Genomic DNA, 27,491 nt, shown 5'->3' on the forward strand with positions numbered 1-27,491 from the left:
GAATAAAAGGTAAAATCTCTTCCTTTAGGATTATTATGTCTCCATGGATCAACCAGACCTAATTCTTTTATAACATTATTTAGGACTCTGGATTTTTTTGTTTTTGGTCCCCTCTCAGATGGCAACCTGTCTAAGTCACCATTCTGTATGGTATTAAAATCCCCTCCCAAAATTATCATCCCTCGTCCGTTACTGGTAAGTATATTGGCTATGTTTTTAAAGAATGTTTCATTTTCTTCATTTGGGGCATAGATGTTTAATATTGAAATACTCATATCTCCTATTGTGCCAACCACCATGATATATCTTCCCATATCACCTTTAATCACTTTCTCTACAGAAAATGGTAGGGATTTATTAATTAGTATGGCCACCCCCCTTTTCTTGCCATATGAAGCATGGAATACTTGGTTTACCCATTCCCTTTTCAGTTTTTTATGTTCATTTTCACTCAAGTGAGTTTCTTGGATTAGTGCAATGGCACATTGTAGTTTCTTCAACTGACTCAATATTTTCTTTCTCTTAATAGGGTGATTTAGACCGTGCACATTATAAGAAACAAGGTTCAACTTATTCATGACATTTTAAGATGTAGGCCATAAACTCGGTTCCTCCTATAAATCAAAACAACTGTGCAAAACGATACACAGCGAAAAAACAAACAAACAATACACATCTCCCTCTGAACTACTATACAAAAATAACATGTGACTCCCAAAAGTCCCGTCATCAGAGAGTGTGGCAATCTCTCTGGGGAAATAGCACAATGTGCACCTGCAACTTCTCAGAATTAAGTTGCTCCTTGCTCAAATTGAGATCCAGCTTTGCTCCTTCCACCAATTTTGACATTATTCAGTATAAGTGTTACTTAAATCCCATAACTAGCTCCTTTTCAATTCTTTGAACATTAAACATAAATTCAGATTGTCCGCATTATATATACTTCAGGATTGTCATTATTTTTTTACCCTTAGTTCCAGGCTGTTTTTTTTTTTTTTTTTAGTCCTTACCACTGTGAACCTCAGAGTTCACAGACCGAGGGCTTGTATGTCCGCCTCTGTGATGGGTGGCTGTCTCCTCTTTCCCTTCTGTCCTGTCCCCGTAGTCCAGCTGCCCTCTATCCTCACTCTCTGTAGTTTCTCCCACTCGTCCTCCTCCACATGGATCCCCATGTCCTTCAGCATGGGGGCAGCCTCCATCAGTGTATTGAATGTCTTCGTCTCTGTTCCCAGAAACACCTTCAGTCTTGCAGGATATGGGGACTGTGCCTTTATGTTTTTCTCCTTCAACTTTTTTATTACATCCCGCACTTGTTTCCTCTTCTTCTGTATCTCGGTAGTGTAGTCATGGTTGAAGTAAATGGTCCGTTCCTCATATGTTATTTTTTGTTTCCATGCTTGTTGTATGATGCGGTCTTTCACCTGGTGGTCAATGAAGCGGGCGATGATGGCTCGCGGGGGAGCCGCACTCTCTTTCGGTTTGGTAGTCAGCGAGCGGTGCGCTCTTTCGATGCGGATATCGACGGCCGCCGAGATTTGTAATGTTGTTCGGATGAAATCAGTCACAAATCCTATGGTGTCGCCTTTCTCAGCGCCCTCCGGGATCCCATGTATCCGTATGTTATTACGTCTCGCTCTTGCTTCCAAGTCGTCACATTTTGCGGCTAACGCCGCCTCTCTTTGAAGAAGAAAGGCGACTGATCTTTCCAGCCGCGCTGCCCTGTCTTCCGTCTCCCCCAACCTTTCTTCTATGTTCACTGTTCGTCGCTCCAGTGAAGCGGTTCTCTCCAAAAGCTCCTTTAAATTAGTTTCTAGTCTCACCAGAGCTTTTTTGTTGTCATTTACCGCTTCTGTGTGCTCTTGTCTTAACTTGCGTAGCTCCGCCAATATTACGGAATCTTGTTCCCCACAGCTGGTTCCCTTATCTGGCGTGGCTCTCTTTGCCGAGTTCGTAGCTTTAGTATCCGCATTATCCTTTTTGTTTAACCTTGTCTCCATATTTTTATTTATCGTTAACTTTCGTTGTCGATATAACTTGCGATTGGCCCGCTTCCTGTTGTTACTAATGTTTAAAAGAGCTAGTTTTAATTGGTTTCTTTGAGAGCTAACTTTTTAGATTGTCTAGTCCAACATGGCGCCACCGGAAGTCGACAGTAACTAATTTAAGCGTAAATGGCTTCTACAGTGGTGCGAAAAGGTTGCTTCTCAGTATAGAGGAGGGTAAAAAGTGGTGTGACACATGATTGATGCCGGGCCCACTTGTATGCAATTTATGTTAACAATTTAGATGTAGCATGGTTAGTAAGTTTTCAGATGACACTAAAATTGGTGGTACAGTGGACAATGAAGAAGATTATGTAAGATTACAATGGGATCATGATCAACATGGCCAGTGGGTTGAAGAATGGCAAAATGAGTTTAATTCAGATAACTGAGAGGCGTTGTATTTTGGTACAGCGGACCAGGGCAGGACTTACAGAGTAAATAGTTGGGCCCTGGGGTGTCTCATAGAACAGAGAGGCTAAGGGATGCAGGAACTGGCGGGAGCTGGGACTACTCGAGGTGAGCAGCACGTCGGCGGCCTGGCATGTGGTGGGACTACTCGAGATGGGCAGTGTGTCGGCGGGAGGAGGAGAAGGAGAGCGGCCGCCATTTTTCTGAAGTCGCGACGGGGCCGTCGGTGGGAAGCGGCCGTCGTCGGCGATGCCGTCGGTGGAAGCGGCCGCTGAAGGAGAAGGGGAAGAAGGTTGCCGCTGGGGCTTGTATTGCGATGATGGTGTGGGGCGCTGGGCCCGGGCGGGAGCTGGGTCTCGAGGACGCCGTCGGTTGAAGGGATGGAAGGGAAGGATCAGTGAACCATCAGTCCAACCATCTCCCTCATGCTCAGTGTCGCCCCCGGGTGCGGGAGAGGGGAGAGGGAGCCACTGACCCCGGGCGGGTGGCCCCGTTGCCGGCGGCCATCTTGTTTTGGCGAGTAAGAAGGGAATCACAATTGAAGTCGTTAGTCTGACATCAGTGGTGGGGAAGATGCTGGAGTCAATTATAAAAGATGAAATTGCTGAGCATTTGGATAGCAGTAACGGGATCATTCCGAGTCAGCATGGATTTACGAAGGGGAAATCATGCTTGACAAATCTACTGGAATTTTTTGAGGATGTAACTAGGAAAATTGACAGGGGAGAGTCAGTGGATGTGGTGTACCTCGACTTTCAGAAAGCCTTCGACAAGGTCCCACATAGGAGATTAGTGGGCAAAATTAGGGCACATGGTATTGGGGGTAGGGTACTGACATGGATAGAAAATTGGTTGACAGACAGAAAGCAAAGAGTGGGGATAAATGGGTCCCTTTCGGAATGGCAGGCAGTGACCAGTGGGGTACCGCAAGGTTCGGTGCTGGGACCCCAGCTATTTACGATATACATTAATGACTTAGACGAAGGGATTAAAAGTACCATTAGCAAATTTGCAGATGATACTAAGCTGGGGGATAGTGTGAATTGTGAGGAAGATGCAATAAGGCTGCAGGGTGACTTGGACAGGTTGTGTGAGTGGGCGGATACATGGCAGATGCAGTTTAATGTAGATAAGTGTGAGGTTATTCACTTTGGAAGTAAGAATAGAAAGGCAGATTATTATCTGAATGGTGTCAAGTTAGGAGGAGGGGGAGTTCAACGAGATCTGGGTGTCCTAGTGCATCAGTCAATGAAAGGAAGCATGCAGGTACAGCAGGCAGTGAAGAAAGCCAATGGAATGTTGGCCTTCGTAACAAGAGGAGTTGAGTATAGGAGCAAACAGGTCCTTCTACAGTTGTACCGGGCCCTGGTGAGACCGCACCTGGAGTACTGTGTGCAGTTTTGGTCTCCAAATTTGAGGAAGGATATTCTTGCTATGGAGGGCGTGCAGCGTAGGTTCACTAGGTTAATTCCCGGAATGGCGGGACTGTCGTATGTTGAAAGGCTGGAGCGATTGGGCTTGTATACACTGGAATTTAGAAGGATGAGGGGGGATCTTATTGAAACATATAAGATAATTAGGGGATTGGACACATTAGAGGCAGGAAACATGTTCCCAATGTTGGGGGAGTCCAGAACAAGGGGCCACAGTTTAAGAATAAGGGGTAGGCCATTTAGAACGGAGATGAGGAAGAACTTTTTCAGTCAGAGAGTGGTGAAGGTGTGGAATTCTCTGCCTCAGAAGGCAGTGGAGGCCAGTTCGTTGGATGCTTTCAAGAGAGAGCTGGATAGAGCTCTTAAGGATAGCGGAGTGAGGGGGTATGGGGAGAAGGCAGGAACGGGGTACTGATTGAGAGTGATCAGCCATGATCGCATTGAATGGCGGTGCTGGCTCGAAGGGCTGAATGGCCTACTCCTGCACCTATTGTCTATTGTCTATTGCCCGATTGTGACATCATACGCTGAGCACTTTGAAGAATTCGGTTAGAAAGGATTTTTTTAAACTTTAAAATCTCTCTAACTTAAAAAATATAAGACCAATTTAAATAAAACTTGTTATAAACAGTCGCCAGGACAGTGGTGATTAAGATGGTGCTAATATTGTGGCGCTATCTTTCACCGTTTTGGCTGTAGGTCCACATGTCCACAACCAAATCTCAAAATCTCAGAAGTACATATATACATACATACATACATATGTACATACATATATATCTATATATATACACAAAATCTGCGTTTTAATCATATATATACTAGACCAAGTGGACCCGTTGGGCCCATTCCTCGTAGAGGGGGAACAGGGAAGGGGAGAGGTTGTCACTGAGTGAGCTGTGGACCCAAAGCCTCTCCTGTATTGGTGTAGCACCCTCAGCCCCCCCACCCAATCCCCTTTATCCTCCCCCTACTGACCCACTCCATACCCCCCTACCTACACTTGCCCCTTCCCTGTCACCACCATTTGCCCCTCCCCTGCCCCCACCCCCACTTCCCCCAGCCCTGTCTCCACCCCCATTCCCCCCTCCCCACCCATGGCACTACTCAAGGCGGACAGCGCGGCGGTGGGAGGCGAGAACAAGATGGCGGAGCGTGAGTAGGAGGAGGAGAGGGGCCGCCATCTTTCTGAAGTCGCGACGGGGCCGTCGGTGGCAGCGGCCCTCGTTGACGACACCATCGGTGGAAGCGGCCGCTGAAGGAGGAGAAGAAGAAGCTGCCCGCTGGTGCTTGTGTCGCGGTAATGGTGCTGGGCCCGGGCGGGATCGGGGACGTCCTGGGTTGAAGGGACGGAAGGGAAGGATCAGTGGACCATCAGTTCGACCGTCTCCCTCCTGCTCGGAGTGTCCCCCGGGTGTTGGAGTGTGGGGAGAGGGGAGAGAGGAGAGAAGAGAGGGGTGAGGGGAGGCACTGACTGTGGGCGGGCGGTGGCCTTGCTAACGGCGTCTATCTTGTTCAGGCGAGTGAGGAGAGAGGTCGGGCGTGCCCCATTGTGATGTCATACGCAGAGCACTTTGAAAAATTTGGTTTGAAATGACATTGCCTTGAGCATCCAGCAACATCTCCAAGCAAAGCTCCCTGCCATGCTCACAAATTTTGAAAATATTGAGAAATACTGAGAAGGCTTAATATAGCTATTCACTCAGCACATGCTAAATACACTGGCTGTGTCATTCACTAGCATCAAGATTTTCTCACTCTTCAGTGATGTGCCTTTTTCAAAAGGAGTGTCAGGATGTGGGAAGTCACTTGCCATAAGTTGCCCAGCTCACAGTCAGTGGATATACTGATTTTTGCTACCATCTGGCACCAGTAGAATAGTTACTTTTGAAAAGCTGACTAAAACTTCTTCAGATCTAATCATTCAAATTAAAACTGTTAGAAACATGGAACTACAGATGCTGGCAAATACGCAAAAGGACACAAAGTGCTGGAGTAACATAGTAGGTCAGGTAGCATCTCCGGAGAACATGGATAGGTGACATTTTGGGTCGAGATTCGTCTTCAGATTGATTGTAGGTGGGGGGGGGGGGGGGGGGGGGGGGAGGAGAGAAGAAAGCTGGAAGAGGGGAGAAGCAGGACAACGTGTGGCCGGTAATAGGTGGAGGCATGTGAGGGGGGGGGGGGTTAATAGGCAGATGGTTGGAACAAAGCCGGAGATAAAAGCAGAAAGTGTGAGACAGGGTTGAAGAGTTGTGAATTGCGAAGCAGGAGAGAGGGAAGTAGCAGGAGGGGGTGGGGAGGGGAGAAATAGGTTTGAGTCTCGGTGGGCACGGGGAGCAGGGGGGGGGGCAGAAAAGGAGGATTTGTGGGGAGAAAGGGGAAGTGGGTTTGTAGGAGGTTACCTAAAATTGGAGAATTCAATACCTTTGGGATGTATACTATCCAAGCGGAATATGAGATGTTGTTACTCCAATTTGCATGTGGCTTCACTCTGGCAATGGTAGAGGCCCAAGTCAGAGAGGCCAGAATGGGAAGGGGAGTTAAATGTTTGGCAACCGGGAGATCCAGTAGGTCTTGGTGGTCCGAGGTGTTGGTGGAAACTGTTGAAATCCATTTAAAATAATTTGTATATGAAGTGAATTTAAAACAATTTTGATTCATTACATAGAAGAACATTTTATGATACAGCGTGATGAATTGTGTTTTCGCATTGGTCATCAGCAAAGTACATTTTTGTTCAGATAAAATAGCTGAAATTATGTTGTGATTTTAATTAAATGCTTTTTTTCTCACCAACATAGGTATTTATGGATAGTAATCCCAGTCTGTATGAACTACGGGCAAAAATTGAGTACTATGCTACTCTTCAGCAAGAAATTGAGGAAATCAGCTCCATCATTGCAGTAGATTGTATTGAACTAAATACAGGTGAGAGTACGATTCTTCTTCATTAAATCAAAATGTACTTAAATCTTATCATTTCCATATGTGCATAATGAAGAGGAAAAAAGACATGAAACAGGCCATATTTCTCCATTTCTACCTTTTTGCTTTAAATTTTTTTAATATTTATAATTTAATCATAATTTAGTATTATAGGTTATGAAACCATTAGACAATAGGTGCTGGAGTAGGCCATTCGGCCCTTCGAGCCAGCACCACCATTCACCGTGATCATGGCTGATCATGCACAATCAGTACACCATTCCTGCCTTCTCCCCATATCCCCTGACTCCGCTATCATTAAGAGCTCTATCTAACTCTCTCTTGAAAGCATCCAGAGAATTGGCCTCCACTGCCTTCTGAGGCAGAGAATTCCACAGCTTCACAACTCTCTGAGTGAAAAGGTTCTTCCTCATCTCCGTTCTAAATGGCATACCCCTTATTCTTAAACTGTGGCCCCAGGTTCAGGGCTCCCCCAACATCGGGTGACATGTTTCCTGCCTCTAGCGAGTCTAATCCCTTAATAATCTTATGTTTCAATAAGATCCTCTCTCATCCTTCTAAATTCCAGAGTATACAAGCCCAGTCGCTCCAGTCTTTCAACGTACGACAGTCCCGTCATTCCGGGAATTCACCTCGTGAACCTACGCTGCACTCCATCAATAACAAGAATGTCCTTCCTCAAGTTTGGAGACGAAAACTGCACACAATACTCCAGGTGTGGTCTCACTAGGGCCCTGTACAACTGCAGAGAGACCTCTTTGCTCCTATACTCAACTCCCCTTGTTATGAAGGCCAACATTCCATTGGCTTTCTTCACTGCCTGCTGTACCTGCATGCTTCCTTTCAGTGACTGATGCACTAGGACACCTAGATCTCGTTGTCCTTCCCCTTTTCCTAACTTGACACCATTCAGATAGTAATCTGCGTTCCTGTTGTTACCACCAAAGTGGATAACCTCACATTTATCCACATTAAACTGCATCTGCCATGCATCTGCCCACTCACACAATCTGTCCAAGTCACACATTTTTAAAAGTAAGTAAACTTTGTAAAGTCAATAAGTACATAAAATAGATACAACGAATAGGTAGTGCAGAAGTGCAGTAGTATGTGAAAATTCATGCATTATGTGACTTTGAATGCTTGTAACTCTGAAATGTCCAGGTTTTGAGACACGTAGCACAAAAAGGTTGCAATGTGGCACATGCACACATATAGAAAGCAGTGTGGAGATGAAATATCCTCAAAAATTGGTCATGAAAATATCTACACCACATTGGAGGACATTATGTTTCTGAATGAGTAATGCAAAGATATTGAACCCCAACAAGAGGAATAAATATGGGGAACACGTCCAATACATTTTACCCATTGACTTTTTTATTGTGCTAGGTTGTAAGTGTCTTGCCATGATGGGACATTATTATGAAGTTTAATTATAATTGGAATTAAATTAAATATCTGCAGGTAGAATCTTAGGAGTGAAAAGAGGGCAGGGACCAGCCATTACAGATTCTTGTCAGCGGTAAAGAGTTGGGCCATTCACTCCCAAGCCTCAAGGAAGCTTTCCTTTCATTTATTGGCACGTCTCTCTCATGTTGCCTCATTCTTATTGTGAATTCCAGCTACTAGTTTTCCCGGTATGGCAATCAGTTAGCTTGTCAGTTGGATAGAATTAATTTCGTAAGGAAAAAATATACGAACATAAGATAATGTTAACTTTTCAAGTATGTTCCCAGAATTGACGAGATGGGATGAACAGAAAAAAAGAAAACTTATAGACAACTTGTAGGCAACCAAATGCCTTTTAAATGTATTTGTCACAATTACTTTCTCCTGCAGATCGTTCCATATACTAACCACCCTCTGTATCAAAGGGGTGGCCATCAGGTTCCTATTAAATATTTTCCCTCTCACCTTTAATCTATGCCCTCCTGTTCTTGAATCTTCTACCCTGAGAAAAAGATCCTGCTGTCATTCTTGATAATCAATTTCACTGTCTATGGTATCACCTATGTAGTGTCATCTGCATGACTTGCACATTTTCATTCACATCATTGGTTTCGAAGACACCTCCAGTCACAAGCCTTCCCACCAACACCATCTGCTTCCTTCCATGAAGCTAGTTATGTACTCGGTTAGTTCACTTTCCTTGGATTCCATTCTATCTAACCTTCCTGAGCAGCCTACCATGCGGAACCTTATCAAAGATCTGGCAACGTCCATATCAAAATCCCTCCCCTCATCTATCCTCTTGGTTACTTCAAAAATCTCATTCAAATCCGTGAGATACAATCTCCCATGAACAAACCATGCTGACCATACCTTTCCAAATATATGTATACAAATTTAGACCATCATTTAGTGCGGTTCCTTGCCAGTTTTGTATACAAGACCAGCGACGGACAATCTAGCCGACTGCGACGCCTAAGAAACGGTGTCCCCAAAGGCTCGGTACTGGCCCCCATGCTCTTCAAGCTCTATATCAGCGATCTGCCATGCATGACCTCGCGCCAGTATGGATACGCAGATGACTTGGCCCTACTGGGCACTCGGACAAGAGTTGGTCAAATGTTGAGGATGTGCTCCCAGCGGATATGGAACTTGTCACGGGCTACCTTTAGACCTGGAGATTAAAACTGAGTGTGGCAAAAACCACCACAACGGCCTTTTACCCTACAACCCATTTCCTACATACCTCAGGGTGAAACTAGATCGGCAGCTGACCTACAAGCAACACCTTGAAGCTCTCCGTGCTAAAGTCTCGGCACGGAACAACCTCCTGCGTTGCTTGGCCGGATCGTCATGGGGCGCCAGGACATCTACTCTTCGAACCAGTGCTCTTGCACTCGTGTACTGCGCCGCTGAGTACGCCGCCCCAGCATGGTGCCGCAGCGCTCATACCAGCAAGCTAGACGCCACCCTCAACGACACCATGCGGAATATCACTGGCTGCCTACGCCCTACTCCGACGGATCTCCTGCCGGCGCTCACAGGTATCGCACCCGCCAAGCTTCTTAGAGAGTTCTTCATTCATAGGCTAGTGTGCAAGGCCCCATCGGACGCCAAACATATTTTGCACCACCTCGCCCAGGATTCACAGCAACTGGGACGTCAACGCCTGTCATCTCGTCACCCTTTCTCCTGCCATGCAGCGACCCTCTGTGGCTCCGGTTTCAACATACTAGGAGCTTGGAGAACCAGGAACAGACTTTGCGGCCTCCTCAATTCACTGTCGCACTGAACACCACAGCCCTATCCGGCTCAGACATTCCACGCAAAGAGTGGGTCGCCCTGAACCGGCTCCGCACAGGTGTTGGCCAGTTCAATGCCAACATGCATCATTGCGTGTGTGGAGCAGACCAGCAAACAGCGCAGCACATCATTTTCGACTGCACTGTCCTCCGTCCCCCTGGTGGAGGGGTTGACCTCACTGCCCTCGACAACAGCACATTGCATTGGCTACAGCTCCTGGAGGGCGTTACATAATTTCTGCAAGACGAAGAAGAATATATGTATACCTTATCCCTCATAATCCTTTATAGTAGCTATTCTACAAAAGATGTTATGCCTACTGGTCTGTAGTTCCCAGGTTTTTCTTTGCAGCCCTTCTGAAATAAAGGCACATCATTAGCCCACCCTCAAGTCTTCCGGCACCTCGTGTCAAACGATAATTTCTGCATCTCAGCCAGGGCTCCTGATATTTCTTTTCTAGCTTCTGTGAGTGTCCTTGAATATATCTGAGTAGGTCCGGGAGATATATCTAATATGTCTAAGGACAACCAGCACCTACTCAAATGTTATTCGGACAGTCCTCAAGCCACCACCATTAATGTTCTCACTGATCCAGCCACTGATCTGTAATGGCTGGTCCCTGCCCTCTTTTCACTCCTAAGATTCCGGAAATCCTACCTGCAGATATTTTATTTAATTCCAATTATAATTAAACTTCATAATAATGTCCCATCGTGGCAAGACACTTACACTTCTTTCTCCACCGTAAAAGCAGAGGAGAAATATTAATTGAGGACTTTGCCCTTTTCCTCCGGATCCACACATAGATACTTCTTTGGTTTTTGAGGGGCCCTATTCTTTCTCTAGTTACCCGTACCCTGAATAAATATGAAATCTCTTTGAATTCTCCTTAATCTTATCTGCCAGAGCTCCTCAATCCTCTGTACTCCTCCGGGGATGTACTTAATCCCAACTGCCTATACCTAACCGATGCCTCCATCTTCTTTCCTGACCGAAGCCTCAGTTTCTCTCATCATCCAGGATCCCTTATTCCTCACTGCTTTGCCCTTCACTTTAACAAGAACATGTATACCTTGAACTCTCACTATCACACTTTTAAAAGCATCCCACTATTCAGACGTCTCTTTGCCTGCAGAACTTTTGCAAATACCTATCTAATACCATCAAAGTTGACCTTGCCCCAATTCAGACCTTTAACTAAATTGACCTTTAACTTGTGGACCAGCCATGCCCTTATTCATATTTCAGCATTTTATGCTTTTCTTTTAGATTTCCAATATTTGCAGTTATTTTGAGTTTCAGCCCGCTTTATCTTTCAGACTGCTTCCATTGCGATGCATCTTTTCTGAAATAATGGAACCGAAACTATACAGCAAGTGATCCATTTAAGTAATTTTAATTGTCTATCTTCCTCTTATTCCAAAAATAGTTGTGCCACAATTGGGTTAAAAGCAAATATTGGTTCCCAGAAGTTTTGTCCACCATCTGGTCCAAACCAACAAAAGCCACCTGAATTCAGGTGGAATTTCTTTTATGTACTCTGAAAGCACAACATCAATCCTGATCATTCTTCTGCCCCTGCATATCTGACAGGTTAGTCATATTCTCATACAGCATGGAAACAGGTCCTTCAGCCGAACTCATCCATGTTGACCAAGATGACCCATTTGAGCCATTTGACCCTAAATCGTTCTTATCCATGTAACCTTCCGTCTTTTAAATGTTGTTATTGTACTAGCCTCAATTACCTACTAGACCTGCTCATTCCATATAACCAGGCGGCACGGTAGCGCAGCGGTAGAGTTGCTGCTTTACAGCGAATGCAGCGCCGGAGACTCAGGTTCGATCCTGACTACGGGTGCTGCACTGTAAGGAGTTTGTACGTTCTCCCCGTGACCTGCGTGGGTTTTCTCCGAGATCTTCGGTTTCCTCCCACACTCCAAAGACGTACAGGTATGTAGGTTAATTGGCTGGGTAGATGTAAAAAATTGTCCCTAGTGGGTGTAGGATAGTGTTAATGTACGGGGATCACTGGGCGGCACGGACTTGGAGGGCCGAAAAGGCCTGTTTCCGGCTGTATATATATGATATGATATGATAACACCCCAGAGTGAAAAAGTTTCATCTCCGGTTCCTATTAAATCTTTCCCCTCTCACCTTAAATCTATGTCCTCTAGATCTTGATTCTCCTGCCTGGGTAAAAGCCTCCTGAGCTCCAAGGAATAAAGCCCGATCTCTCCCGCTCAAGGCCGCAACTCCTGGCAATGTCTCATAAATCTTCACTACACTCTTTCCAGCTTAATACTGGAATTCACAGGAGAATGATTCTCGTGTAATCAATGGGAATATAGCCAGTACAATTGTAAACTACAATATTTGTTGCTTTTATATTAAATAAACAACACAAGAATTAAACTTATGTTAATAGTTTTCTATTTTCTCCATACCCACACCTCTCTTCAACTCTTTTAGAAGCAATGAAAATTGCACTTACAGTGGAAGCTAAAGGTTGGAAAATTGTGCTCAGTCGTTTCCTGAATGAACAGTATAAGGGAAAAATGACAGCAATATCAGCATTTATCAGTGAACAAATGAAGAATCTGGCGCGACCTATTCAGGACTTGGATGATGTTAGGTTTGCCATGGATTCTTTAGCAGAAATACGGAAAAATGAGATACAGATGGATATGACATTGGGACCCATAGAGGTTGGTGCCCTTCTGTTTCAGAGCATTTAAATAGCATATTTTCTTGGGTCATTATTTTTTCTTATGTCTTATCAGTGGTTGAAATCACTGACTTTAACTCAAGTAATAGCATTCATAATATCTCCTGCCAGTCTGGTGGTAACTTTCTTGAAAACTATATTTAAGAAATCAAACCTGTCACACCATTTAAAACCCGTACTGATCCTGCACTTCAACAACTTTCTTGGTTGATTCCCATTTTGTCTGTTGAGCACATTCTTAATATACTCTGTGACTTAGCATTCACAATTCTCTAAAGGCGGCAGGGATTCAGATTTCTGGACCATTGGGATCTCTTCTGGGGCACGGGTGACCTGTACAAGAGAGATGGGTTGCACCTGAACTGGCGGGGTGCCAATATCTTGCCAGAAGGTTCGCTAATGCTACATAGGTGAGTTTAAACTAGAATGGCAGGGGGGTCGGATCTTATACAGAACAGAGGTAGGTGAGAGGTTACAAGTTGATATGGAGGGTGATGAGAGAAAGTTTAGTGGACAGAATAGGCAGGAGAAAGGCAGAGAGCATGGAAGGAATGTTGGTTGAAATTGCACATATTTTAATGCAAGGGACCTGAAAGGTAAGGCAGACGAGCTTAAGGCATTGATAGCTATGTGTGACTGGGACGTTGTAGCCATTACAGAAACCTGGTGAAGAGACAGACAGGATTGACAGCTTAATGTTCCAGGGTACAGGTCCTTTAGGCGAGACGGAGGTGAGGGTAAAAGAAGAGGGGGTGTTGCATTATTGATTAAGGAGGTGACATTACGGATGGTTTGTTTCGTGACACTCCATGGGTGGACCCGAAGAATAAGAAAAGGATGATCACCTTGATAGGGTATACTACACGCCCCCAAATAGTCAATGAGAATTAGAAGAACAAATATGACAGGAGATTGCAGACAGCTGCAGGTCAAATAAGGTTGTCGTCGTAGCGGATTTTATCTTTCCCAATATTGACTGAAAGGCTTAGACGGGGTGCAATTGACTGAAAGAATTAGACTGGGTGATGTGGTCAAAAGTATTCAGGAGAGTTTTCTCTGGCAATATGTAGAGGGCCCAACACAGGATAGGGCAACACTTGATCTAGTCTTGGGAAATTTGGAGAGGTAAATTGATGAAGTGTTCGTGGATGAGCTTTCGGGACTAGCGACCACTGTTCGATTAGGTTTCAGATAGTTATGGATAGGGACAAAGAGGGCTAAAATGAGTTAAAATGCTAAATTGGGGTAAGGCCAACTTTGACAGTATGAGAGAGGAACTCAGTAAAGTTGATTGGAGTAGGTTGTTTGAAGGAAATGGAACATCAGGAAAGTGGGATGTTTTTAAAACTGCTGACACAAACTTAGGACATGCACGTCCCTGTTAGAGTGCAGGACATGGCAGGCAAACATAAGGACGCTTCAATGACAATGGAAATTGAGGCTTCGGTCACGAATAAGAAGGAGGCATAGGCAGCTCAGATCAAGTGTATCCCGAGAGGAGTTTTGTGAACTAAGGTGCAAATTAAAATAGGAAATCAGAAGGGCAAAAAGGAGACAGGAGATAGCTCTGGCAGATAGCATTAAGGATAATCCCAACAGATTTGATAAGTACATAAAGGGAAAAAGGGTAACCAGAGAGAGAGTGGGACCTCTCCTCATGATATTATGCATGTCTATAAAATCACCCCATCCTTCTGTGCTCCAGGGAATCAAGTCCCAGCCTGATCAACCTCTCCCTTTAGTTCAGAGAGTGGAATCAAAGCGGTCAACTCTGTGTGGAGCCACAGGAGATGGGAAAGGTCCTCAATGAGTATTTCTCTGTTTTTACCATGGAGAAAGACAGGAGGACTGGGGAACACAGGGCAGTCAATGGAAGTGGCTTGAGAGCAGTCAGTATTATTGTTCGAAGAGGTGCTGAAGGTCCTGACGCGTATGAAGTTAAACAAATCTCCTGGGCCGGATCAAATATATCTAAGGACACTGTGGGAAACTACAGATAAAATTGCGGGAACCCTGGCTGAATTTTTGAGTCGTCATTAAATACAGACGAGGTGCTGGAAGACTGGAGGGTGGCAAATGTTGTGTCTCTATTCAAGAAGAGCTTCAATGAAAGGACTGGGAACTATAGGCCTGAGAGCTTAACATCTGCAGTTGGAAAGTTATTGGAGAGTATTCTGAGGGATAGGATATACATGCATATAGATTGACACGGTAGACACAAAATGCTGGAGTAACTCAGCGGGACAGGCAGCATCTCTGGAGAGAAGAAATGGGTGACGTTTCGGGTCGAGACCCGTCTTCAGTCTGCAGAAGGGTCTCGCCCTGAAATGTCATCCATTCATTCTCTCCGGAGATGCTGCCTGTCCCGCTGAGTTACTCCAGCATTTTGTGTCTACCTTTGATTTATACCAGCATCTGCAGTTCTTTCCTACACATAGATTGACAAGGACTGATTAGGGATAGTCAGCATGCTTTTGAACGTGGGATGTCGTGTCTCATGAACCTGATTGAGTTTTTTGTAGATGTGACCAAAAAGGTTGATGAGGGCAGAGCTCTAGATGTATATATGTATTTCAACAAAGAGAATGTACATGGCAAGACAGGTACGTTTATCTTTGATCCAAAAGTGGGTGGTATTGTAGATAGTGAAGATGGTTGTCAAAAAATGCAGCAGGATCTTGATTGGTTCGGCAGGTGGGCTGAGGAATGGTTGCTGGAATTTAATACTGAGAAATGTGAATGTGAAAGGTGGTGTAACAGGTAGATGGGGTGGTCAAAAAGGCTTTTGGTACATTGGCCTTCATCAGTCAGAGTATTGAGTATCGAAGTTGTTATATATATGGTGAGGCTGCATTTAGAGTATTCATGGTTCTAAGCACCATGTTATATGAAAGATATTGTTTAGTTGGAACAGATACAGAGAAGATTTACAAGGATGTTGTCAGTAGTCGAGGGTCTGAACTATAGGGAGAGGTTGACTAGGCTGGGACTTGATTCCCTGGGGTGATTTTCTAGATGTGCATAAAATTATGAGAGGGGCAGATCGGGTAGACGCACAGTCTCTTGCCAGGAGTGGGGGAGTCGAAAACCAGAGGGCATAGGTTAAAGGTGAAGGGGGAAAGATTTTTCAGGAAGCTGAGAGGTAACTTTTTCATGCAAAAATGAGGTGCCGGATTGAGTAGTTGAGACAGGGACTATTACAACATTTAAGAAGCAATTAGACAGGTACATGGAAATGACAGGTTTATAGAGATATAGGCCAAATGCAGGTAAGTGGGACTAGTGTAGATGAGACACGTTGGTAGGTGTGGGTAAGTTGGGCAGAAGGGCCTGTTTTCACATTGTATGAGTCTATAACCTCCACACAACCTTGTAAAAAACTAATGCAGCATAAAGCTGAGAAAAATATAAAAAACATAGCTGTTAATTAAGAAAGAAAGTAGAGGGAAAAATAAAGAAAATCCAAAGAAGCTTTAAAAAGGCATAAAGACAAGATAGCAAAAAGATAACCATATATGACAATAGAAAATGTGGATAGAGTTCTGAAAATTTTGTGACAGCTTTTATAGAAAAGAGGGATAATGTTGTTGTAAAGGTGGAAGTGTCTGAAAGACTGAATGGAATAAGCATGGTAAAATGGTTTAGCATCTTTGATTAACTCCATACTGGTTCTCTGGTTCTTTGCAAAGCCAGGTTGTACTCATTACACACGTAAATCACTGTGTAAAAAAAATCTCCATATGTCAACTAGATTGTTTTGCTAGTCACATTCATTGTGTGTCGTTGGTTCTTGACTCTTTCAATGTAAACAATTCCTCTGTATGCATTCTGCCTATTGCCTCAGAACTTAAATACCACTATATCTCCCTACAAATTTCATTGAAATTCCAATTCTAGCATGTCCAGTCTTTCCAGAGGTTTAGCTCGACCAAGCATAAAAGTCAATGACAAATTCTCTGTATTTGCTGATGAATAGCATTTTCCTAAAATAACCATGATTTTATGAATTGCTCTTTATCATTGCTGGAGGCTGGTCAGCATTATAGCCGCAGAGATTTCATCTTGGCATATGATCTCTCACATTTCCTTCATATTTCCTTTCTCTTCTGCCCTGCCCACATTGATCGTTTTGGTTACTTCTTCAAAAAACTTAAATCAGTTTGTGATACATTATCTCCCATGCATTAAGCCATGCTGACTGTCCCTAATCAAGCTCAGTCTTTCCAAATGTATGTATAATTTATCCCTCAGAATCCCCTCCAGTAATTCTCCTGCGACAGATGTCAGGTGTATAGTTCTAAAGCTTCCCATATGTTTACAGTGCCCTCCATAATGTTTGGACCAAAGCCCCATCATTTATTTATTTGCCTCTGTACTCCACATTTTGAGATTTGTAATAGAAAAAAAATCACATGTGGTTAAAGTGCATATTGTCCGATTTTATTAACGGTCATTTTTAAACATTTTGGTCTCACCATGTAGAAATTACAGCTGTGTTTATACGTAGTCCCCCCATTTCAGGGCACCATAATGTTTGGGACACATGGCTTCACAGGTGTTTGTAATTGCTCAGGTGTGTTTAATTGCATCCTCAATTCAGGTACAAGAGAGCTCTCAGCACCTAGTCTTTCCTCCAAACTTTCCATCACCTTTAGAAACTTTTATTGCTGTTTATCAACATGAGGACCAAAGTTGTGCCAATGAAAGTCAAATAAGCCATTATGAGACTGAGAAACAAGAATAAAACTGTTAGAGACATCAGCCAAACCTTAGTCTTACCAGGATCAACTGCTTGGAACGTCATGAAGAAGAAAGAGAGCTCTGGTGAGCTTACTAATTGCAAAGGGACTGGTAGGCCAAGGAAGACCTCCACAGCTGATGACAGAATTATTCTCTCTATAATAAAGAAAAATTCCCAAACACGTGTCCGATAGATCAGAAACACTCTTCAGGAGTCGGGTGTGGATTTGTCAATGACCACTGTCTGCAGAAGACTTCATGAACAGAAATACAGAGGCTACACTGCAATATGTAAACCACTGATTAGCTGCAAAAATAGGATGGCCAGGTTACAGTTTGCCTAGAAGTACTTAAAAGAGCAACCACAGTTCTGGAAAAAATGTCTTGTGGGCAGACGAGACGAAGATTAACTTATATCAGAGTGATGGCAAGAGAAAACTATGGAGGAGAAAAGGAACTGCCCAAGATCCAGAGCATACTACCTCATCTGTGAAACACGGTGGTGGGGGTGTTGTGGCTTGGGCATGTATGGCTGCTGAAGGTACTGGCTCACTTATCTTCATTGATGATACAATTGCTAATGGTAGTAGTATAATGAATTCTGAAGTGTATGGACACATACTATCTGTTCTAGTTCAAACAAATGCCTCAAAACGCATTGGCTGGCGGTTCATTCTACTGCAAGACAATGATTCCAAACATACTGCTAAAACAACAAAAGCGTTTTTCAAAGCTAAAAAATGGTCAATTCTTGAGTGGCTAAATCAATCACCTAATCTGAACCCAATTGAGCATGCCTTTTATAATATGCTGAAGAAAAAACTGAAGGGGGCTAGCCCCCAAAACATGCATAAGCTAAAGATGGCTGCAATACAGGCCTGGCAGAGCATCACCAGAGAAGACACCCAGCAACTGGTGATGTCCATGAATCGCAGACTTCAAGCAATCATTGCATACAAAGGATGACTACAGGTACTTTCATTTACATGACATTGCTGTGTCCAAAACATTATGGTGCCCTGAAATTGGGGGACTATGTATAAACTGCTGTAATTTCTACATAGTAAACCCAAAAATGTATAAAAATGGCCTTTATTAAAATCTGACAATGTGCGCTTTAACCACATGTGATTATTTTTCTATGGCAAATCTCAAATTGTGGAGTTCAGAGGCAAATAAATAAATGATGGGTCTTTGTCTCAGACATTATGGAGGGCACTGTAGCTACCTTCACAAAGTTTGAGATTCCAGCATCTCCTCTACTGTAATGCAGAACATCCTAAAACAATCCCCATTAATTTTTTTGAGATCCCTAGTTTTCATGCCTTTCTCCACAGTAACAACAGAACAGAAATATTCACTGAGACCCTTGCCCCTACTGAGGTGAGAATCTCTATTTTATTCGCTGAGAACCTCTACTTTGGTTTTTGAGATTTATTCTCTTCCTTGTTACTCTTTTTCCTTAATATACTTCTAAATTCTCTTTTGATCCTCCTTAATCTTGGTTATTTTATGCCCCTTTTTAGCCTCTTAATTTTCACCTTAAACCTATGCCCTGTAGTTTTAGACATCCCGACCATGGAAAAAAATACTCTTGTGGTCTACCCTATCATGCAATAGACAATAGGTGCAGGAGTAGGCCATTCGGCCCTTCGAGCCAGCACCGCCATTCAATGTGATCATGGCTGATCATTCACAATCAGTACTCCGTTCCTGCCTTCTCCGCATACCCCCTGACTCCGCTATCTTGCGGAGCTCTATCTAGCTCTTTCTTGAAAGCATCCAGAAAATTGGCCTCCACTGCCTTCTGAGGCAGAGAATTCCGCAGATTTACAAATCTCTGACTGAAAAAGCTTTTCCTCTTCTCTGTTCTAAATGGCCTACCCCTTATTCTTAAACTGTGGCCCTTGGTTCTGGACTCCCCCAACATTGGGAACATGTTTCCTGCCTCTATTGTGTCCAATCCCTTAATAATCTTATATGTTTCAATAAGATCCCCTCTCATCCTTCTAAATTCTAGCGTATATAAGCCTAGTCAATAGACAATAGACAATAGGTGCAGGAGTAGGCCATTCAGCCCTTCGAGCCAGCACCGCCATTCAATGCGATCATGGCTGATCACTCTCAATCAGTACCCCGTTCCTGCCTTCTCCCCATACCCCCTCACTCCGCTATCCTTAAGAGCTCTATCCAGCTCTCTCTTGAAAGCATCCAACGAACTGGCCTCCACTGCCTTCTGAGGCAGAGAATTCCACACCTTCACCACTCTCTGACTGAAAAAGTTCTTCCTCATCTCCGTTCTAAATGGCCTACCCCTTATTCTTAAACTGTGGCCCCTTGTTCTGGACTCCCCCAACATTGGGAACATGTTTCCTGCCTCTAATGTGTCCAATCCCCTAATTATCTTATATGTTTCAATAAGATCCCCCCTCATCCTTCTAAATTCCAGTGTATACAAGCCCAATCGCTCCAGCCTTTCAACATACGACAGTCCCGCCATTCCGGGAATTAACCTAGTGAACCTACGCTGCACGCCCTCCATAGCAAGAATATCCTTCCTCAAATTTGGAGACCAAAACTGCACACAGTACTCCAGGTGCGGTCTCACCAGGGCCCGGTACAACTGTAGAAGGACCTCTTTGCTCCTATACTCAACTCCTCTTGTTACGAAGGCCAACATTCCATTGGCTTTCTTCACTGCCTGCTGTACCTGCATGCTTCCTTTCATTGACTGATGCACTAGGACACCCAGATCTCGTTGAACTCCCCCTCCTCCTAACTTGACACCATTCAGATAATAATCTGCCTTTCTATTCTTACTTCCAAAGTGAATAACCTCACACTTATCTACATTAAACTGCATCTGCCATGTATCCGCCCACTCACACAACCTGTCCAAGTTACCCTGCAGCCTTATTGCATCTTCCTCACAATTCACACTACCCCCCAGCTTAGTATCATCTGCAAATTTGCTAATGGTACTTTTAATCCCTTCGTCTAAGTCATTAATGTATATCGTAAATAGCTGGGGTCCCAGCACCGAACCTTGCGGTACCCCACTGGTCACTGCCTCCCATTCCGAAAGGGACCCATTTATCCCCACTCTTTGCTTTCTGTCTGTCAACCAATTTTCTATCCATGTCAGTACCCTACCCCCAATACCATGTGCCCTAATTTTGCCCACTAATCTCCTATGTGGGACCTTGTCGAAGGCTTTCTGAAAGTCGAGGTACACCACATCCACTGACTCTCCCCTGTCAATTTTCCTAGTTACATCCTCAAAAAATTCCAGTAGATTTGTCAAGCATGATTTCCCCTTCGTAAATCCATGCTGACTCGGAATGATCCCGTTACTGCTATCCAAATGCTCAGCAATTTCGTCTTTTATAATTGACTCCAGCATCTTCCCCACCACTGATGTCAGACTAACTGGTCTATAATTACCCGTTTTCTCTCTCCCTCCTTTCTTAAAAAGTGGGATAACATTTGCTATCCTCCAATCCACAGGAACTGATCCTGAATCTAGAGAACATTGAAAAATGATCTCCAATGCTTCCACTATTTCTAGAGCCACCTCCTTAAGTACCCTGGGATGCAGACCATCAGGCCCTGGGGATTTATCAGCCTTCAGTCCCATCAGTCTACCCAAAACCATTTCCTGCCTAATGTGGATTTCCTTCAGTTCCTCCATCACCCTAGGTTCTCCGGCCCCTAGAACATTTGGGAGATTGTGTGTATCTTCCTCAGTGAAGACAAATCCAAAGTAACGGTTTAACTCGTCTGCCATTTCTTTGTTCCCCATAATAAATTCCCCTGTTTCTGTCTTCAAGGGACCCACATTTGCCTTGACTATTTTTTTTCTCTTCACGTACCTAAAAAAACTTTTGCTATCCTCCTTTATATTATTGGCTAGTTTACCCTCGTACCTCATCTTTTCTCCCCGTATTGCCTTTTTAGTTAACCTTTGTTGCTCTTTAAAAGAGTCCCAATCCTCTGTCTTCCCACTCTTCTTTGCTATGTTATACTTCCTCTCCTTAATTTTTATGCTGTCCCTGACTTCCCTTGTCAGCCACAGGTGTCTCTTACTCCCCTTAGAGTCTTTCCGCCTCTTTGGAATAAATTGATCCTGCAACCTCTGCATTATTCCCAGGAATACCTGCCATTGCTGTTCTACCGTCTTCCCTGCTAGGGCCTCCTTCCAGTCAATTTTGGCCAGCTCCCGCCTCATGCCTCTGTAATCCCCTTTGCTATACTGTAATACTGACACTTCCGATTTTCCCTTCTGCCTTTCCATTTGCAGAGTAAAACTTATCATGTTGTGATCACTGCCTCCTAATGGCTCTTTTACCTCTAGTCCCCTTATCAGATCAGGATCATTACACAACACTAAACCCAGAATTGCCTTCTCCCTGGTAGGCTCCAGTACAAGCTGTTCTAAGAATCCATCTCGAAGGCACTCTACAAACTCTCTTTCCTGGGGTCCATTTCCAACCTGATTTTCCCAGTCTACCTGCATGTTGAAATCTCCCATAACCACCGTAGCATTACATTTTTGACACGCCAATTTTATCTCCTGATTCAACTTGCACCCTATGTCGAGGCTACTGTTTGGGGGCCTATAGATAACTCCCATTAGGGTCTTTTTACCCTTACAATTTCTCATTTCTATCCATACTGATTCAACATCTCCTGATTCTACGTCACCCCTTGCAAGGGAATGAATATCATTCCTTACCATCAGAGCAACCCCACCCCCTCTGCCCTCCTGTCTGTCTTTTCTATACGTTGTGTACCCCTGAATATTCAGTTCCCAGCCCTGGTCCTCTTGTAGCCATGTCTCAGTGATCCCTACAACATCATACTTGCCCATGACTAACTGAGCCTCAAGCTCATCCACTTTATTTTTTATACTACGCGCATTTAAGTACAACACTTTAACTTCTGTATTTACCTCCCCTCTCACATCGGTCACAATTGGCCCTGCCCTTAATTTATTTTCCCCTCTAGAACTTCAGTTCCCCTTCTTCCGAGAGTCTTTTGCAATATCTCCTGTATTCCCTTTTTTTTTTACCTCATCTTCATATTCACAATTTGTCAACCCCTCCCCCCCACTATTTAGTTTAAAGCCACAGGTGTCGCACTAGCAAACCTGCCTGCCAGAATGTTTGTCCCCCTGCTGTTAAGATGTAACCCGTCCCTTTTGTACAAGTCACCCCTAGCCCAGAAGAGATCCCAGTGGTCCAGAAATCTAAATCCCTGCTCTCTGCACCAGCCCCTCAGCCATATATTCATACCCTCTATCTCTCTGTTCCTGGCCTCACCAGCACGAGGTACCGGTAGCAGTCCAGAGATAACCACCTTCGACGTCCTACTTCTCAGCGTTTTTCCCAACTCTCTAAACTCCCGCTGTAGCACCTCCTTCCTCTTCCGTCTGACGTCATTCGTGCCCACATGCACAACGACTTCAGGTTGATCGCCTTCACTCTAGTCTTTCAACGTACGACAGTCCCGCCATTCCGGGAATTAACCTAGTGAACCTATGCTGCACACCCTGAATAGCAAGAATATCCTTCCTCAAATTTGGAGACCAGAACTGCACACAATCCTCCAGGTGCGGTCTCACTAGGGCCCTGTACAACTGCAGAAGGACCTCTTTGCTCCTATACTCAACTCCTCTTGTCATAAAGGCCAACATGCAATTAGCGTTCTTCACTGCCTGCTGTACCTGCATACTAACTTTTAGTTTTATTCACAAAGTGCTGGAGTAACTCAGCAGGTCAGGCAGCATCTCGGGAGAGAAGGAATGGGTGACGTTTCGGGTCGAGACCCTTCTTCAGACTAACTTTTAGTGACTGATGAACAAGGACACCCAGATCTCGTTGTACTTCCCCATTTCCTAACTTGACACCATTCAGATAATAATCTGCCTTCCTGTTCTTTCCACCAAAGTGGATAACCTCACACTTATCCACATTAAACTGCATCTGCCATGCATCTACCCACTCACACAACCTGTCCAATTCACCCTGCATCCTCATAGAATCCTCCTCACAGTTCACACTGCTACCCAGCTTTGTGTCATCCGTTAATTTGCTAATGTTACTTTTAATCACTTCATTAATGTATATTGTAAATAGCTACGGTCCCAGCACCGAGCCTTGCGGTACCCCACTAGTCACTGCCTGCCATTCTGAAAGGGACCTGTTAATCTCTATTCTTTGTTTCCTGTCTGGCAACCAATTTTCTATCCATGTCAGCACCCCAATACCATGTGCTCTAATCTTGCCCACTAATCTCCTATGTGGGACCTTATCAAAGGCTTTCCGAAAGTCCAGGTACACTAATCCACTGGCTCCCCCTTGTCCATTTTCCTAGTTACATCTTCAAGAAACTCCAGATGATTAGTCAAGCATGATTTACCCATCGTAAATCCATGCTGACTCGTAATGATCCTGTTACCGCTATCCAAATGTTCCGCAATTTCTACTTTTATAATTGACTCCAGCATCTTCCCACCACTGATGTCAGGCTAACTGGTCTATAATTTCCTGTTTTCTCTCTCCCTCCTTTCTTAAAAAGTGGGGTAACATTAGCTACCCTCCAATCCACAGGAACTGATCCTGAATCTATAGAACATTGGAAAATAATCACCAATGCTTCCATGATTTCTAGTGACTTCCTTAAGTGCCCGAGGATGCAGACCATCAGGCCCTGGGGATCTATCAGCCTTCAGTCTCATCAGTCTACCCAACACCATTTCCTGCCTAATATGAATTTCCTTCAGTTCCTCCGTCACCCTCGGACCTCTGTCCACTAGTACATCTGGGAGATTGTTGGTGTCTTCCTTAGTGAAGACAGATCCAAGGTGGCTGTTCAACTGGTCTGCCATTTCCTTGTTCTCCATAACAAATTCACCTGCTTCTATCTTCAAGGGACCCACATTTGTCTGAACTATTTTTTTCCTCCACATACCTAAAGAAGCTTTTACTATCCCCCTTTATATTCTTGGCTAGCTTACCTTCGTACCTCATCTTTTCTCCCCGTATTGCCTTCTTAGTTATCTTTTGTTGCTCTTTAAAAGAGTCCCAATCCTGTGGCTTCCCGCTCATGTTATACTTCTTCTCCTTTATTTTTATAGTCCTTGACTTCCCTTGTCAGCCATGGTTGCCTCTTACTCCCCTTAGAACCTTTCTTCCTCTTTGGAATGAATCTTCTGTATTATTCCCAGAAATACTGCCATTGTTGTTCCACCATCTTCCCTGCTGGGGTCTCTTTCCAGTCAACTCTGGCCAGCTCCTCTCTCATGCCTCCATCGTCCCCCTTGCTCAACTGCATTACTGCCTCTTCCGATTTTCCCTTCTCCCTCTCAAATTGTAGATTAAAACTGATCATATTATGATCACTACCTCCTAGTGGCTCTTTTACCTTCAAATCCAGTTAATTACACAACACTAAATCCAGAATTGCCTTCTCCCTGGTAGGGTCCAGTACAAGCTGCTCTAAGAATCCATCTCGGAGGCACTCCACAAACTCCCTTTCTTGGGGACCATTACCAAGCTGATTTTCCCAGTCTACCTGCATGTTGAAATCTCCCATAACCACCGTTGCATTACCTTTGTGACATGCCAATTTTAACTCTTGATTCAACTTTCACCCTATTAGGGTCTATTTACCCTTACAATTCCTCAGTTCTGTCCATACTGATTCTACATCTCCTGATTCTATGTCATCCCTTGCAAGGGACTGAATATCATTCCTTACCAACAGTGTGACCCCACCCCCTCTGCCCACCTGTCTGTCTTTTCGATAGTTCGTATACCCCTGAATATTCAGCTCCCAGCCCTGGTCCTCTTGCAGCCATGTCTCTGTAATTCCCACAACATCATACTTGCCAATATCTAACTGAGCCTCAAGCTCATCCACTTTATTTTTTATACTTCGCGCATTCAAATACAACACTTTAACCTCGGTATTCACCTCCCCTCTCACTATTGGCCATGTCCTTACTCTCTTATCCCTTCTCGAACTTTCTTTCCCATTAATTCCCATGCCTCTGATAATTTTATGCAGCTCTATCTTTTCACCTCTCAGCATCCTTTGATCCAGAGAAAACATTCCTAGTCCATTCAATCTCTCCTGATGATTGAAGGAGGATGTGCATGTCATTATTCGCAGACTCATACAACATAGAAACAGGCCAAAGAGGCCCAATTCATCCATGCCAACCAAGATGCCCATCTATGCCATTCTAATTTGTCCACGTTTAATCCATAACCTTCTAAACATTTCCTATTCATATATTTTCCAAATGTCTTTTAAATCTTGTTATTTTATCTATTTCAACCACATCCTCTGGCAGCTTGTTTCGAATACATACCATCCTCTGTGTGAAAAAGTTGCCGCTCAGGTGCCTATTAAGTCTTTCCCTTCTCACCTTAATCTTATACCCTCTCGTTTTTGATTCCTCTATCCTGGGAAAAATACACTGTATATTCATTCACCCTATGCATTCCCCTCATGATTTTATTTTGAGCAAATGCGTGAAAAAGTAGGGGGGTTTTGATGCATTTTTAGTCAGTGGTAAGACTTAATTTGGAGTACTGTGTAAAGGTTTAGTCACGATGTTTATGGAAGGATGTACTTGCTTTTGAGCCAGTGCAGAGCATGCTCGTTTGGTTAGTTCGTAAGATGAAGTGATTGATGTATAAAGAGAGGTTGGGAATATATGGTTTATAAACATCAGAGTTTGTAACCATTAGATTAGGCATTTGGAATTCACTTAATTTTAGGCAATTTAAAAAAATTACATGTTTTGTGCAAAGCTGCGATCATGGATCCTCTCTTGGTGATCACTTCAAAAGATTTTATAATTTCCTATGAAAGTGATAAAATTTGTTGTTCCCATTTTTTACATGTGGCTTTTTTTGGTGGTTACAAATCACTCTCACGTGTGCTCTTCCAACTCTGGCCTTGGAGGCTATGTATTCAACTGCCTCGGTCCCAATTGGCTTTCCTAAAGCTCTCCATCTCTCTCACCTCCAAGTCATTTCTGAGAGAATTTAGTTTTATCATGTGCCATAATATTTTATTATTTTGGATGATAATACCAAATGAGTACCTTAGAATATTTTACTATCATAAAAATGCGATATTAATGCATGTTATTGTAATGAATGAAAATTTTCAAACGCAAATCCTCAAACTCTGAAACGAAAACAGAAATTGCTGGAAACATTCAGCAGGTCAAGTTACAATTGTGGAAAGAGAAACCTTGGTATCAAACTGTTGCAGCAAGGGTGGATATGACCAAGTATCAGGATTGCCTGAGGATAAACTGTATATGTAGTCATCTGATAGCTGTTAGAATGAAAAAACATGATCCTTTGTTCATAAAATCTGTGAATTGAAGGCAGATCAAGAGTATGAAAATAGACAATGTGAGAGTTGTGAAATTAAAGGCCGCACCACATGCCTAGCAGGTTAGGCTGTACCAATGGATAGAAAAAAAACTCAGCCAAATCACAACAGAAAGTGAAAGAACCCCTCATCACAGAAAATGTTGGAAACACTCAACACTCACCACGTCAGGTAGATATTAAGTCAGTTCCGCCCTCTCTATTATTACAGCCTGACTTGCTGGTCATGCTCTTAGGATATCAGTTTAATAACCAACCAGAAAAGGAGTTTGTATTAATTAAGTAGCCCCAAACACCAAAAACAATTATGGGAGGACTAACATCAAAAATGAGCAGAATATTATTCCACATTGTAGGTGAACTGATGGAAACTAAATGCCTTGATAAATTAACAACTCCATCATTGTTACATTATACATATAATGTTAGAAGGACAAACTGGGGGATCTTTGTCATTTAGCCTTCATCCGTCCAGTAGTTGCTTTTTCTACAGTGTTTATATTCCAATAATTATACA

General features: G+C 43.7%; 1 protein-coding gene across 1 annotated transcript in view; it reads left to right on the forward strand.

The window, feature by feature from the left end:
* Nucleotides 1-27,491, forward strand: part of LOC144593844 (dynein axonemal heavy chain 8-like) — a 624,642-nt gene that overhangs the window by 234,021 nt on the left and 363,130 nt on the right. The window contains exons 28-29 of the mRNA XM_078399962.1: nt 6,691-6,817; nt 12,563-12,798. Coding sequence (XP_078256088.1) covers nt 6,691-6,817; nt 12,563-12,798 — 363 coding nt within the window. The remainder of the gene's footprint in view (nt 1-6,690; nt 6,818-12,562; nt 12,799-27,491) is intronic.

This window comes from Rhinoraja longicauda, chromosome 5 (assembly GCF_053455715.1).
Source record: "Rhinoraja longicauda isolate Sanriku21f chromosome 5, sRhiLon1.1, whole genome shotgun sequence".
Taxonomy (NCBI): Eukaryota; Metazoa; Chordata; class Chondrichthyes; order Rajiformes; family Arhynchobatidae; genus Rhinoraja; species Rhinoraja longicauda.